At 36.2% G+C, this 14,478-nt stretch overlaps 1 protein-coding gene across 2 annotated transcripts in view; it reads left to right on the forward strand.

The window, feature by feature from the left end:
- Window positions 1-14,478, forward strand: part of DOC2A (double C2 domain alpha) — a 1,042,537-nt gene that overhangs the window by 998,884 nt on the left and 29,175 nt on the right. For both annotated transcript variants that reach the window (XM_044087933.1, XM_044087934.1), the window contains one exon: window positions 672-753. In XM_044087933.1, coding sequence (XP_043943868.1) covers window positions 672-753 — 82 coding nt within the window. The remainder of the gene's footprint in view (window positions 1-671; window positions 754-14,478) is intronic.

The raw sequence follows: 14,478 nt of genomic DNA on the forward strand, positions 1-14,478 counted from the left end.
GCAGGATCTAAAACAGATGAAATTATATACATTTTTATAGGATGAAGTAGCAGCATTTATAATCTGTAAGGATCAGAGGGCTATGCAGAGGAACCCAAAAAGGGGAAAGAAAGGGAATGGTGCAGGATTGCTTATAGAAAAGAGGGCATGGGGCAGCACTATAGAGAATCCTTACAAATGCATTGAAAGCAGTGAGTAAAAAAACATAAATGGTCTTAACATTTTCACTATATTCTAATTTTTATGGCTCTCATAAAATTACATGAACAGACCTGTCGGTCCCCTAAATCTATGACTGGAGGATGAAGTTGATGTTTGACAGTATTTGAGCAAAATAACCTGTTATATCTTAGAACAGGTGGTATGGCGTAGCAGTTTAGGTAACAAGCTGTGAATCAATTAGATCCTACAGACCAAGTTCCTAAAGTCTCACAGTTGCTAGTTCCACATTACCACTCTGAACAAGGCACCAAGGTAGACCAAAGCTCCTGGTCATACTTGATAACAGGTAGTAACATCTACAAGTGCTTACGTAGTTAACAAACTAAATAAAGAATTAAAATCACAGGGTTACTTTTCTTTCTCTTTTATGTTTCCTCAGTGCATCAGGAATTCCAAAGTGCAGTGGTACTTTTAATTCTATTTTGTGTTTTCTTTCTCTCTGCAAACAGGTACCTTAAACCAGATCTGGAAAAGAAATCCAAACACAAGACTTCTGTCAAGAAAAAGACCCTCAACCCAGAGTTCAATGAGGTAATAAATAATATGACAACCTTCACCTAATAAAGACTATTTATCTTTAATTACAGGAAATGTAATAATTCAGGCACAAGAGTTCAGTTTAGACAGCAAAACAGAGGGCAGAAGTTACTAGGGGTTCTGCCCTCAGTGTCATACTGCGTTATCTTAAGGTATAGTCAAGTATCCTATTGACTTAAGTTGTACAACACTCATTATTTTGCTTACTTAGTAGCAAACATAAATTATAAACTCAGAACATATTTTGTGAATTGTTTGCAGATTTAATTATTTGTAACAAACTAATATAAATTATCTGACATTTTTGTAAAATTTTTTACAAAAAATACTTTATATGCTATAAATTTTTCACTAAATGCTTTGGTTAATATATGTAAATTTTGTACTGCACTATTCTGTTACCTTTGTGCCTGCGCCATGGCTTAAAAACAGTACCAAGACCAGAACCAGTCCACCCACCTGGTTAATGGAACAAAATAAAATTAAAGAAATTAAAGTGGTATACCTCATATGTGGTATTCCCCTTTTAGAATAAATATTTATCTATACCTAGCCATTCCGGATGAACTTCTATAGCTTCTTCTCAAAGAATGCCAGGACAGACTCCAGCTTCCCTATGATCCTGCAATGGATTAAGTGGGTAATGGTTGCATGAATAAAGGAAGAAAGGAATAAATGAATGCATCTATGAATGAACGACTAGGTGCATATTATCTGTGAGGTAGCATGCATTGCCTTACAGTGACTTTAACACTATGCTAAATATATCATGGGTTATTTACATCAAAATGAAACTTCATACATTTATAAGTACCTGCTACATTCATAGGTTCAAGACATTTATATTAAATAAATAAAACTTTTCAGTTCTGAGAATCATTCTTATTCTAAAACAGTCCATAAATCTGTCTAGTTTCTTCAATGGTCTGGCACAGCTGAAGAATTTAATAGCATTGTTTATAGCATATAATGCACAAATCATACTCTCACTTATGTCTGTCAGTTTATTTTAGGGGCATGAAACAACAATCCTCACATATGAGATACATGGCTTCTTTGAACTCGAATAAATCTGTAACCACTCAGTTCCATTTATAATACAGAACTGGGTATTAATGCATCTATTCCACTATACTGCCTTGTGTATGAATGGCAAATGATATATCACTGATCTACTTGTAATGTGAGTGCGTTTGTTAGTAACTGTAGCAAGGAAAGGAGTTAATACAAGTTCTTTGTTACTTGCTACAGTTTTGGAAGGTCCTTTTCATCCTCAGCTGCAGAGGATCTTTTTTTTTCATCAACTTCATGTTCAGGTGGCGTAGTACCCTGAGGATTGCCTGTGACACCAACTGATGTATTTATGTTTCTGGTAACAGATAACCCACAGAGCATGGTAACACACACTCCACATTGAACTAAGGCAGCAAGCATTCTACAGGACTTTTTTGAATTAGGCACCCTCATGCCTGCCATCTGGATGATCACTGCAATCCTATCCTTTCACTATGCGGACAGCCAACTACAGCATGGCTGTTATACATGCAGCCACACAGGGGCAATTTTGTTATGTACTGTAATTCCAGGGCATGCAGTGTTAGTGCCCTGAGGATAGGTCTGTGATGTGTACAGCAAAGGGATACTACTCAGCTCAGCAAGTCTGTGATGTGTACAGCATAGGGATACTACTCAGCTCAGCAAGTCTGTGATGTGTACAGCATAGGGATACTACTCAGCTCAGCAAGTCTGTGATGTGTACAGCATAGGGATGCTACTCAGTTCCACAAGTGACATAGGCTGGGAGGCATCCGTGCCTCCTTATGAGTACATGGTGTCCATCAAGTCCTCAGTCTCCTGGAGGGGTGCACTAACATGAGCTGTGCCATGTGACATGACATCAGCTTGCCCTCAAGAAAGGTGAACAGGCATTGTCTCTTCTTTCATCTCCTAACCCTGCTGGCTCCTTCGGTGCCTTGACTGCTAATCAAATCCAGGTCAGCTGATTAAAGTCAGCATTATAACCCTCTACACCATGGCCTGTATAGCTTAAAAAAATCAATGTAGTGGGGAACTGTGCTTATCAACACTTCCTAGCTTTGATGTATTTACTTTCCATTTTATGGCTGCAGGAAACTTGCCCTAAACTATACTGTATTATACATTTTGCACTCTTGGATACCTACAGATTAGCGCAGGGCCTTATATGATTTAATCTCTTTCAAACTACTTCACAGCATGTCAGTGTATGTGTGCCATATTGTTTATCACATCTCTTTCACTCCCTCAACACAAGACATTCTAGAAGTCAGAGAGCATACAGGGCTTCATAATTCAGCTAGAACAATAGTATAACATGCATCGATATACACATTTTTGGAAATGGCGGAGAAACCAAAAATATGGTGTGGATCTGCATGACCTGTAATTGCAAATCTCACCCACGCAAAATAGAATGTACAACCGCCAACAGAATACAATGAATAGTGAAACACACTTGTAATGTCATTAAGGGATTTTTGTAGGGGGATTTTGCCCACCACACCCTCTGATCTGGGGAGACTATAACTACTGCACTCTTACTACATATATACCCTACCTTTGAAATCATTGTACTATGAAATAAAGGGAATACTGCAATATACCACAATCTTGGAGACACTCTATCATAAGTACAAGATCTAATACTGTAAGTCCCAAAATGTTGAAAACTAAACTGTTATTCTACCCAATAACAGGAACTTTTGAAACTTTTGGATGTGTCCCCACACCCTTGCTATTTATGTATGCTAATTCCAAAATCATACACAAAACAAAATAAACCAAATAAAAAACAACTGGCTGGCAGCAAAAAGAGGCAAAAGTATATTTTCCACAGTTTATTTAATGCTTTCATCTGATAAATTACCAAACATCTTCAGATAAACTTTTTTATACTAAACAACCCTTTTATAGTGACAATACATGACATCACATATTACAGCAGCCAATTCCAGCTCCAATCCAAAATTTAAAAATGATGAATGTTAAAAAATAATTGATACTTTATAAACCATATATTTTACAAATTATATTTATATACACATATTCAAGTAAAAGTGCAAATGTTATAAACTATCTGCCATATGTTCTTAATTTAAGGAGGCTGTTGATAGAAATCATTTGATTTAGCCCTGGGGGATCCAGCATTCAGATATATTTGCCACCATGTCTCTTTATTTTCTAAAACTACTTTCCAGGGTCCTCCAAGGGGATCTTTCATAACCTGGTACACTACCAAAAATTTAAAACTATGAGTAGGAAATTTGCTTATGTCCTTGAATAGCGCATTTGTGTCCTTGCTATGAGAGATGTCATAAATATGCTCATATATCCTCTGGGATAGCTTACGTTCAGTTTTTCCATCATAAAATGTTGGACAATCTGAACAGCATGCAACATACACTACCCCTTGTGTATAACAGCTATATCTACCCCTGATTTGGATTTTCTTATTACCTGTTTTTATACTGGACCCATTATATACATATCTACATTAACTGCATGTACCGCAAGGAAACATCTTGCCCACCCTGGTGGTTACTGGCTGTCGCTCCAAAATATTTTTGAAGTTGGGGCCCCTCCTATATACAATTTTAGGATTAATTCCTAGCCTAGTAGTCAGATCTGTTTCCATTTTAATAATGTTCCAATTTTTATTTAAAATATCCCTATCTTACCATTGTCATGATATGTGGTGACAAAAGGACAAAACATTATTACATTCCTATTGCCTCCAACATTAATAGCATCATTATTTGTATTAATAGCAGGAATATCATTGTTAGTAATATTCATATTACCATAATTGCTATTCCCTTTAAACTATGAAGATTTCATAGGGGAGTGTATCCATATATCAAATATGTTTTATAACAGGGGTTATCCTAGAAGAATGGTGGACCAGATACGAAATGAAGTTATTTTGAAACGTAATCAAGGTATTTATGTTCCATTGTTTTGTGAGTACCATGAGAGACCAGAAAAAGTAAGAGAAGGGAATAGCAATTATGGTAATATGAATATTACTAACAATGATATTCCTGCTATTAATACAAATAATGATGTTATTAATGTTGGAGGCAATAGGAATGGAATAATGTTTTGCCCTTTTGTGACCACATATCATGACAATGGTCAGATAGTTAGGGATATTTTAAATAAAAACTGGAACATTATTAAAATGGAAACAGATCTGACTACTAGGCTAGGAATTAATCCTAAAATTGTATATAGGCGGGGCCCCAACTTCAAGAATATTTTGGAGTGACAGCCAGTAACCACCAGGGTGGGCAAGATGTTTCCTTGCGGCACATGCAGTCAATGTAGATATGTATATAATGGGTCCAGTATAAAAACAGGTAATAAGAAAATCCAAATCAGGGGTAGATATAGCTGTTATACACAAGGGGTAGTGTATGTTGCATGCTGTTCAGATTGTCCAACATTTTATGTTGGAAAAACTGAATGTAACTATCCCAGAGGATATATGAGCATATTTATGACATCTCCCACAGCAAGGACACAAATGCGCTATTCAAGGACATAAGCGAATTTCCTACTCATAGTTTTAAATTTTTGGTAGTGTACCAGGTTATGAAAGGTCCCCTTGGAGGACCCTGGAAACTAGTTTTAGAAAATAAAGAGACATGGTGGCAAATATATCTGAATGCTGGATACCCCCCAGGGCTAAATGAAATGATTTCTATCAATAGCCTCCTTAAATTAAGAACATATGACAGATAGTTTATAGCATTTGCACTTTTACTTGAATATGTGTATATAAACATAATTTGTAAAATATATGGTTTATAAAGTATCAATTGTTTTTTAACATTCATCATTTTTAAATTTTGGATTGGAGCTGGTATTGGCTGCTGTAATATGTGATGTCATGTATTGTCACTATAAAAGGGTTGTTTAGTGTAAAAAAAAGTTTATCTGAAGAAGTTTGGTAATTTATCAGATGAAAGCGCTAAATAAACTGTGGAAAATATACTTTTGCCTTTTTTTGCTGCCAACCAGTTGGTTTTTAATTCCTAAATCATGCTATCTTGGGTAGACAGAATACTCCAATTTACTGCAGTCTCATAATTAGTATCTATTGCACTTATCCACACTTAAAATTCACCACTGTTCTGAGGGATCACAATTACTGCCTTTGGACATTCTTTGGGTTCTCAACTTCAAATTTAGTATATTTTTACCCTATCTGCTTTGTCAGTCTCAATGTTCAGAGGATCATACTTGCAGTCCTAGAAACATCAACATGAACCTGGATTTGTTGTATATAGTTATAGAATGCATAAGGAACTGCATTATAACGAGAGACCAGTATATGGAGAAGAGGGTAAGAAAAGTAACCTGAAGGGGGGGGGGGATTTAAGGAAGATGTAAAAACGTTTTTTTTTCCTTTTAACAAGAGAAAATAATGACAAGCTAGAAGGCATTGCACAAAACATTGAACTGATACAGCTCAAGAGAGAGGGATTACAGATCCATAAGACAAACAAACAAATAGCTGATGCAGAATCAGTGAAGGGGAAACTACCATTCTGAAAAACAAGACAGTTTACAGTTACCTTTGACCAGCAACTTTGTAAATATCAAATATGATAGAATTTGTCAGCTATTACAGTTTAGGATGTCCATCACCTTACAGGCATCTCTGGTGTTGATTTTCCCAGAGGTCTGTATTTACAGGTGAACTCTCACCTAATACGATGGTCTGGGGTGGAAGGTAGAGGCACTGACCTCACTGACCTGCTGTCTGCACTATAGTATTTATGTTTATTAACTCACATGCTTGAACCCAAACAACTTAACAATAAAAAATGGAGTAATATAATTTTAAAGACAGACACAATAAATAAATAAATAAAAGCAGCACTATAAAATAGCTTTTAAAAGCAATGAACAGTAAAACAATGAATCAACAGAAGAGTTCACCAAAATGCTTTTATAGGTTTATAAGAATTATCTGTCTTGAATTAAGATACACTGTTTTAAATGGATAATACTTCAGAGACTCCCTGAAAGATACCTCCAAACCAGTTAGGCAAATCCAAGAAGGTAGAAGATTCTAAAGGGAGCTAAACTGGTCTGCAGTCACATACTGGGAGCAAATAACAGTTCCCCTTCAGAAAAGAAAGGTGGAACTCAAGAACACAGGGTACCACAGCTCAGTCATTCCCCCCTTCTGAAAAGAAAGGTGGAACTCGAGCACACGGGGTACCACAGATCAGTAAATCCCCCTTCAGAAAAGAAAGGTAGAACTCAAGAATGCAGGGTACCGCAGCTCAGTAATTCACCCTTCAAAAAAGAAACATGGACCTTGAGAATGCAGGATACCACAACTCAGTAAGTCCCCCTTCAGAAAAGAAAGGTGGAACTTAAGAACATGAGATACCACACCTCAGTAATATCCATACAAAGTTAATAACAGTTTCAAACATCTGATAGCCATATAAGGTTGTAAGCTTCATCAATGAGGCACACAACGTGTCTTTTCAGAAAATGAGGAGGGAAAAGGAAGAGAGAATAAGTGCTGAAACTAATATCAAGGCTCGAATCCCATCTTTTGATATGAACAACCAAGGTGCACAGATGTCCTGGGGTACAAAGAAAATAAAATGAAGAACTGAATTTCTTGACAAGTATTCTCTTTCATGGAATGGAGATTATTAGGACTAAATTCACTATAAATGTAACAAATACTGGAGACATAAGGCAAATGTTAAGCAAATTAGGGGAATTTGATTCCTGAAGTGAAAAAAGAATATTTTATGCCCAAACATAGCCAACAACTATGAAGCTGGTGAGTTACATGATAAAATAATCCAAAACAGAAATGTGTGTCTGTAATGATCAACCAAGACAAGGAGCTGACTATTGACAGAATAAAATTTAACTGTAAATGAGGTGATTGATGCCTGCACGGCAAGTGAAATTAAAAGCTCACGGAAGATTCTGAGGTATGCAGAGCATCTTGTGAGACATGTAAGCTGCAGACAAGTGAAAACAGATTAAAAATGAGTTAGTAAGTAGTGAATGCATAAAGTAATGGAAAAATGGCACAGGAAAATCATTGTGCTGGATATGTAGCTATACACACACTAAAAGGTAATGCCACCACCGCTCCAGTAGTGTAGAGGGATAAAGCTCAAATTACAGCCCAGCCATCCAGAATTCGATTAGCAGACTAGATGACTATTGAGCAGCAGGGAGGATGAGCATTTCCATTTGGGAGGAGGACTCATGGACATTCCCTGTGACAATCCCTTGTGGAGATTGGGGATGTTATAACATGGGGGTGGGGTCTAAAGAGTGGAAGGCATGGCTGAGCTGCCATAGGGGTGGAGAGATTCACAGCATGCCCCCACTGCAGCCCACCCCCGACAAAGACTATGAAGCTACCTATTGAAAGAAGAATAAGAAATGGGGTAGGGCATAAAAGAAAAAAAACTGGATCAATGTAGGGCAGCACAACCCCCAACACACACACACACACACACACACACACACACACACACACACACAGAATGCCCTTAGCATCTACACTGGCCCCAGCAAAAATTGTGAGCATTGGACTGCAGGGTGATTGGAGAGCCGATAGACCCAGTGAAGGATGTGGAACACTAGGACACCTGTCAAGTAGGACAAAAGGGGACAACAAAATACACAAGAAAAATAAATAAACAATTAGAGGAAATGTCCTCTTACTAGTTAAGTACATTGAAGTTGATTCTAACTATAATTTTACTAAAATGTATAAAAGTGAAAGAATCCCAACTATAGTTAAAAAGCTTGCATACAAAGGTGCAAAGTCAGGAAAACAAAGTATTTGTGAGCATGATTTATGCTGAAATGTTCAAAGTATGAATAGTGTGAAAGATAAAAGTGCAGAAAAGTCACAACAAGAAAGTGGGTTGCAAATCTAGGAAGAAGAATTTAAAATGAATAATCAAAGTGCAGTATTTATATGAGACAACAGTACACAATTGTAATAGTTATTCAAACATGCAAATCAATGGATCTAAAAGAAAAAGAGAGTAACATGAAACAATCATAAACTGTTTCGTTTTTCTAGTCATCATGTAAATAAAAAATGAGTAAAATGTTTTGTGTGTGCCTATAAGAATCGGAAATACCAGATTCAGTTTCAGATAGCTTGTACAGTGACTACATCTTCACATTTCTGGCTATTTTTCTCCCTGCCTCTGAGTCCATCACCCTGTCATCTCTACTATGCCTTATACCATCCATATGCTCCTCCAGAAGGTAAAAGCTGAGCAGTGAAGAGCAGAGCTGTCACCTATCTGAGGCCAGGAGGTTGTGTGACTGTAAGGCCCTAATCCATTTGTGCATACCTCTAACCACCCTAGAGTTTGATGTGCAATGACAATCAGTGAGGGTGTTTCACTCACTTATGCTGGTAATATAACCCCTCAAGCCTATCCTGCTGCTCTTGAAACTAGAACTCCCATGGTCTGTCTGATCTCTAGCAGGGATTCTACAGTGGTAACAAGCACCTGGACATTGCCCCAATCCTCTGCTCCAAGAAAGGTGAGGCAGCAAAGCCATATCTCTTTCCTCTTCCCCACACCAACTTCAGAAAGCATCCTAGCTACAATTTGAATTTGAATCTCATGGGTCATAGTCAGCAATTTATTCTTCTGCAACAATGGAGATGGCTGAATGCACTTTCAGTATTGGTTCATATGACTTGTCAAAGGCTTGGCATAGAAAGAAAAATCCATAGTGTCAATCCATGAATGCACACTTACAAAGTGGATCAGAAACAAAATGCTCATTAGGATGTTTTTCTTAAATAATATGACTATTTACTTATTGTTTTGTGTTTACTAGGATTTTATCCCATTTAGACAGATCTTACAATGTTATCAGTAGTTCATGTTCCAAGAAAGGTTCCAGTAGTTTTGTGAGCTAGGCATGTGAAAAGAATTTGCATAGAAAAAAAATGTGTGATTAAGAACACTTAGACCCTACTATATTGGTCAACAGCGTGGATCTATTGTGAAGCCAGGCAACATTTGTAACTGTGTAATTTCAAGATCTCAATGAAGTTATAAAACAGCAAAACCCACTTTATACATCTGAAAAAAGTGATATCTGCAATGCTGGTACAAAGTATTTTTATGTGCTTGATGCAAATTAAAGATGTTGGTAATAAGATTTGATGTGGAAAGTTCTAAATTGCACACTTTTTATTCACCTGTGGAAAAGTACAGATATCTATGACTTTTGTGTGTCATTTCATCAGCACCTGGTGTAATTCAAACAGCTAATGTGCTGATAACTGAAGAAACTGGAGTGCTTAATGGCATTAGTAAATATCTCCAGTTATAATTCTCTGCGTTTTTGTCCTAGTCATCTCTTTTTTTCAACCATTTTAATTCTTAGCAGATTTTAACCAATACAGAACTCCCATTGGACTTCCAAAATGGCTGCACATTGAGTAACAGCTTATTTCCAGCTCTCCCAGTATAAAAACAGAAATTCAGTAGAGAAGGCCAGTAGACTTGCGTTATGAGTAAATTTCAATAACTGACTAGCAAGTGCACTGCCTGGATGCCAGGAATAAAGAAATACAGAAGACCTGGAAAAAATCATCTACAAAAAGTAAGGAAGAAACACTGACTGGAGAAAGTTCTGCAGCTGTTCAGCAAAAAGCAGTGAAACATTCAGACATGACTTCCAATAACCTACAGGAAGATATAACACGACTGCATATAGACCTGGTTAAAATAAACAAAACACTGATGGAGTATATCAACACAAACAAAAAAGGCTGGAAAAATGGAAGAAGCTTTAAACAAATATTCAGGTGAGATGATAAAGCTACAAAAATTAGAGGTCAGAATGAAGAAAAGGCTGGATGAATATGAGACTACTTGGGAAGAGATGTTTAAAAAATAATAGAATTAAATGACACAGCACATAGGGAAAACCTGAGATTTTCAGCTATACCAGAGAAGCTGGAAAGCACAAACTGTATTAATTTTATGAAACCACAAATAAGCAGCTGGACTGGTATTCAACAGCAGGAGTTGTTAGTTGAAAGGGCACATTGTGTGTATGCTCCAAACCTAGCTATAAGAAAACAACCTAGACCTTTAATAGTAAAGATGCAATCCTACCAGCAGAAGAAGTTGATTCTGGAAAAACTGTGGCAGAAAGACAAAGTACTAAAAGAGAGAGAGAGCAGAGTGTTTGTGGACACTGATTATTCATTGTACACCAGACAGAAGAGAAGCAAATGTATTCCATTATTCAGTGTATGTCAAGATGCAGGTGTGAGATTCAAACTGTTGTACCCAGCTGTCTTCAAGGTATTCCTTCCTGGAAGACAAAATAATTTCTTTTTGATGAAGTACATGCTGAGGAAATACAAAAGTTTGTCCAACAAAAAGTAAGCTGTAAAACAGAAGGAAATTCTGTTTCTTGTTCTTCTGGTAAAAAAGATCACAGAGGGACTGTACCTATGAAACATTTTCAAAAATTTCAATGGAAAATGAAAAAGAAGGGAGCATAAGAGTTGACTAGAGGAATTGAGAAACAAGATTTCAGAAATGAACTGTAATAAAACCAGTAACAATGTGGGATTACAATGCAATAATTATATTTGTGAAATTGGACAGAACAAGAAAATCTGGAAATATTGGACTTTCAGAATTTGTTGGACTTGGGGGGAACTCTAAAACATATGCCCTACTTCATGTCATTAATGTTCGGAAAAGTGCTTTAGAGAGGGAAGAGGATGGAGAAAGTCAACTGTAAGAAAATATTTTTTTCTTAAATAGTGCTAATTTTGTGGCATGTGGTTTTCTTTACGTGCTATAAAGTAAATTTTTTTCAGTTATTTTATGTGTACTGGGGATTATAAATAGGTATGGCTGTTTTTTTTTTTGTTTTTTTTTTTCTTTCTCCCTTCTCTCCTCTTTCTTCTAGTTCGGTTTTAAGAAATGTAGGCACTGCAATGTAAAAAAAAAAATCCAGGTTAAAAAGCATGATAAAAGAAACAATAGTGTGCTTTTTCCCACTCTTGCATAGGGGAATGAATAGATCAAAGGTCTTAGACTGATTTAGTAGCAAGTTTTAAGAGAGAGCAAGTAAATGAAAAAGAACATTGAATGTTATGCGGCTTTTTTCTAGCAAATACGTGTATTCTCAATAACAATTCTGCAGCTAGTCTTCATGCTTCCATGGAAACAATCTGATAAAGAGAAACTGGCTACAATCTGGTGGAGAATGATTGGCTGAGGAAAAAAAAGAAAAGAGAAATTGGCTAGGAGATAATGTTCTCTGAAAGCATTCAGGGGTTTTCCCAAGGTAGACAGTATGCTATGAAAGTATTCAGGGGTTTTCCCAAGGTAGATAATGTTCTCTGAAAGCATTCAGGGGCTTTTCCCAAGGTAATTAATGTTCTCTAAGAGCATTCATGGGTTTTCCCAGCTGGGAGAGCTATACAAATAAAACAAAACCAGTCAGCACTTAGTACAAGCACAGGCTGATCCATGCATCTTAGACTAGATAACCTTTCTTTTAGGTTAATTAAAGTGTGTGAGTGTGACTGTCAGTTTGAGACTTTTATTCCTATTAGGAAGGCAAAACTTCAGTATTTGAAGGTGTACATAGTTTTGTGTGTTAGTATTAAGTTAATAGGTTTTATGGGGGTATAGGGGGTGTTTTTGAGGGCTTTCAATAAAACAAAACATTTCATAAGATTTGACATAGGCTCAAATGTATATAACAAGAAAGAGCTTTATAAAAGTTCAACCTGACAGTGTATGCATGTAACACAAAAGCTGGGACTAGACATTTAATAAAAAAGGTGTCATATATAAAAGGTGGGAATAATAACTTTAATACAGTGATGCTTTCTGTAATATCTTTAAATGTAAATGGCCTTACAGATAAATACAAAAAAGAAAGAGTAGTGAAATATATTACAAAATGTAGAGTTCAAATAATTACATTAAAGGAGACACAATTAGAAAGAACTGAACATGTGAATTTGATAAAGAAAGGTTTTAAGAATGGTTACTCAGTGGAATACTTGGGACAAATGAAAAGAGGAGTACTGATATTAATTGTAAGAGGAGCTCCAATAGTGATAGAAGAAGATAAAAATGATAATAATTGCAGATTTGTAGGGCTACTGGCAAGGGAGGAGGATTACACTGGCATGTATTTACATTCCACCTAAAACTGTTATAATGGAGCTTAAGAAAATTCTGGGAGAAATAATTAGTTTTCATCAAGGAATATTACTTATAGGTGGGGATCGGAATTTGATTTGTAGCAGTGAAGATCTGTCTGTGAGGCCCAGAAGGGAAAATATAACAAACGAGGGTAGACTTTTGAAGAAACTTATGAAAATATTTGACATGGAAGATGTGAATTTAGTAATAGGACTTCAGATTGAATATGCATATTATTCCCCAATATATAAAAACTGGGCTAGGCTAAACAGGATTTACATTTCACAGGAATATGTGCATTTAATTGAAGGTTTTGATACTCACCCAATAACTATTTCAGATCATGCACCAACAATAGCTAAAATAAAAGCACAGGGTAATGAAATAAAAATGAGACATTGGCACTTTCTCACCTATCTGTTGAAGAGAGATGAATTTAAAGAATGGGTAGTGGAGATTATTCAGGAGCTGTTAGAGAGGATAGAAATTTCTTCTGAAAATATATCTAGGGAGTGGGATAAATTAAGGTGGAGTTTAAAAATAGGGTGGAAATAAAAGAAAGGGAGCTATGGTTAAGATAGCAAGAAGTATTTAGAGGGACTGACAACTGTTAAAGTATTACAGAATAGGGGAAATCTAACAAAACAAGAAGAGGATCAACTGCAGAATGCTAGACAGAAAATAAGGGATTAACTTAATAATGTGCACAAGTTTAGAAAGGTTGCTGTTAAGCAACAGTTTTTAATAATAACACTAGAACAGAAAAACTTTTAGAACAATGGCTAAGGCAACAGAGCCTAAAACAAGGAAGATAAGAGATCATGTAGAGGTATTATAAATATTTCAGAAATTCTATGAGTGTCTCTATAAAGCAGAGAAATATGAAAATCAAGGAAAAGATACAAATGGAAATGTTTATGGAAGAATTAAACATGCCAAAGTTAGAGGTAGATGAGGCTCAATTACTAATGGTTAGGATAGGAGAAGATGAGGTAAAAATTATGATTTATAACCAATCTACATGAGCATTCTTAGGAATAGATGGTATTCCTGTGGAAGTTTGGAAGCTAGGAGGGAAAATTGATAAAGATCTGGAAGGTTTTGTTTAACAGCATTTTAAAAAGAGGAGTAGAAGTACAAAAGTCCTGGAAGAAAGCAGTGGCAGCTGTAATAACTAAAGAGGGTAAAGATCCATCACATCCAGCTTCATACAGGCCCATTTCAATACTAAACCATGATTATAAAGTGTTCATGTCTATAATGGTTAAAGGAATGGCAAAAGTAATGCCAAAACTGATGTATATGGATCAATGTGGTTTTGTGGAGGAGAGGCAAACATTTGACAATATTAACTGAACATTGATGACGCAGAGAGAGAAGCAGAATCTAAGAAAATACCACTGTTGTTGGTGGGTTTTGATGCAGAGAAAGCATTTGACAGAGTAAGCTGGGACTTTAT

The sequence above is a fragment of the Protopterus annectens genome, chromosome 11.part0 (genome assembly GCF_019279795.1).
Source record: "Protopterus annectens isolate FY-2018-M chromosome 11.part0, PAN1.0, whole genome shotgun sequence".
NCBI lineage: Eukaryota > Metazoa > Chordata > Ceratodontiformes > Protopteridae > Protopterus > Protopterus annectens.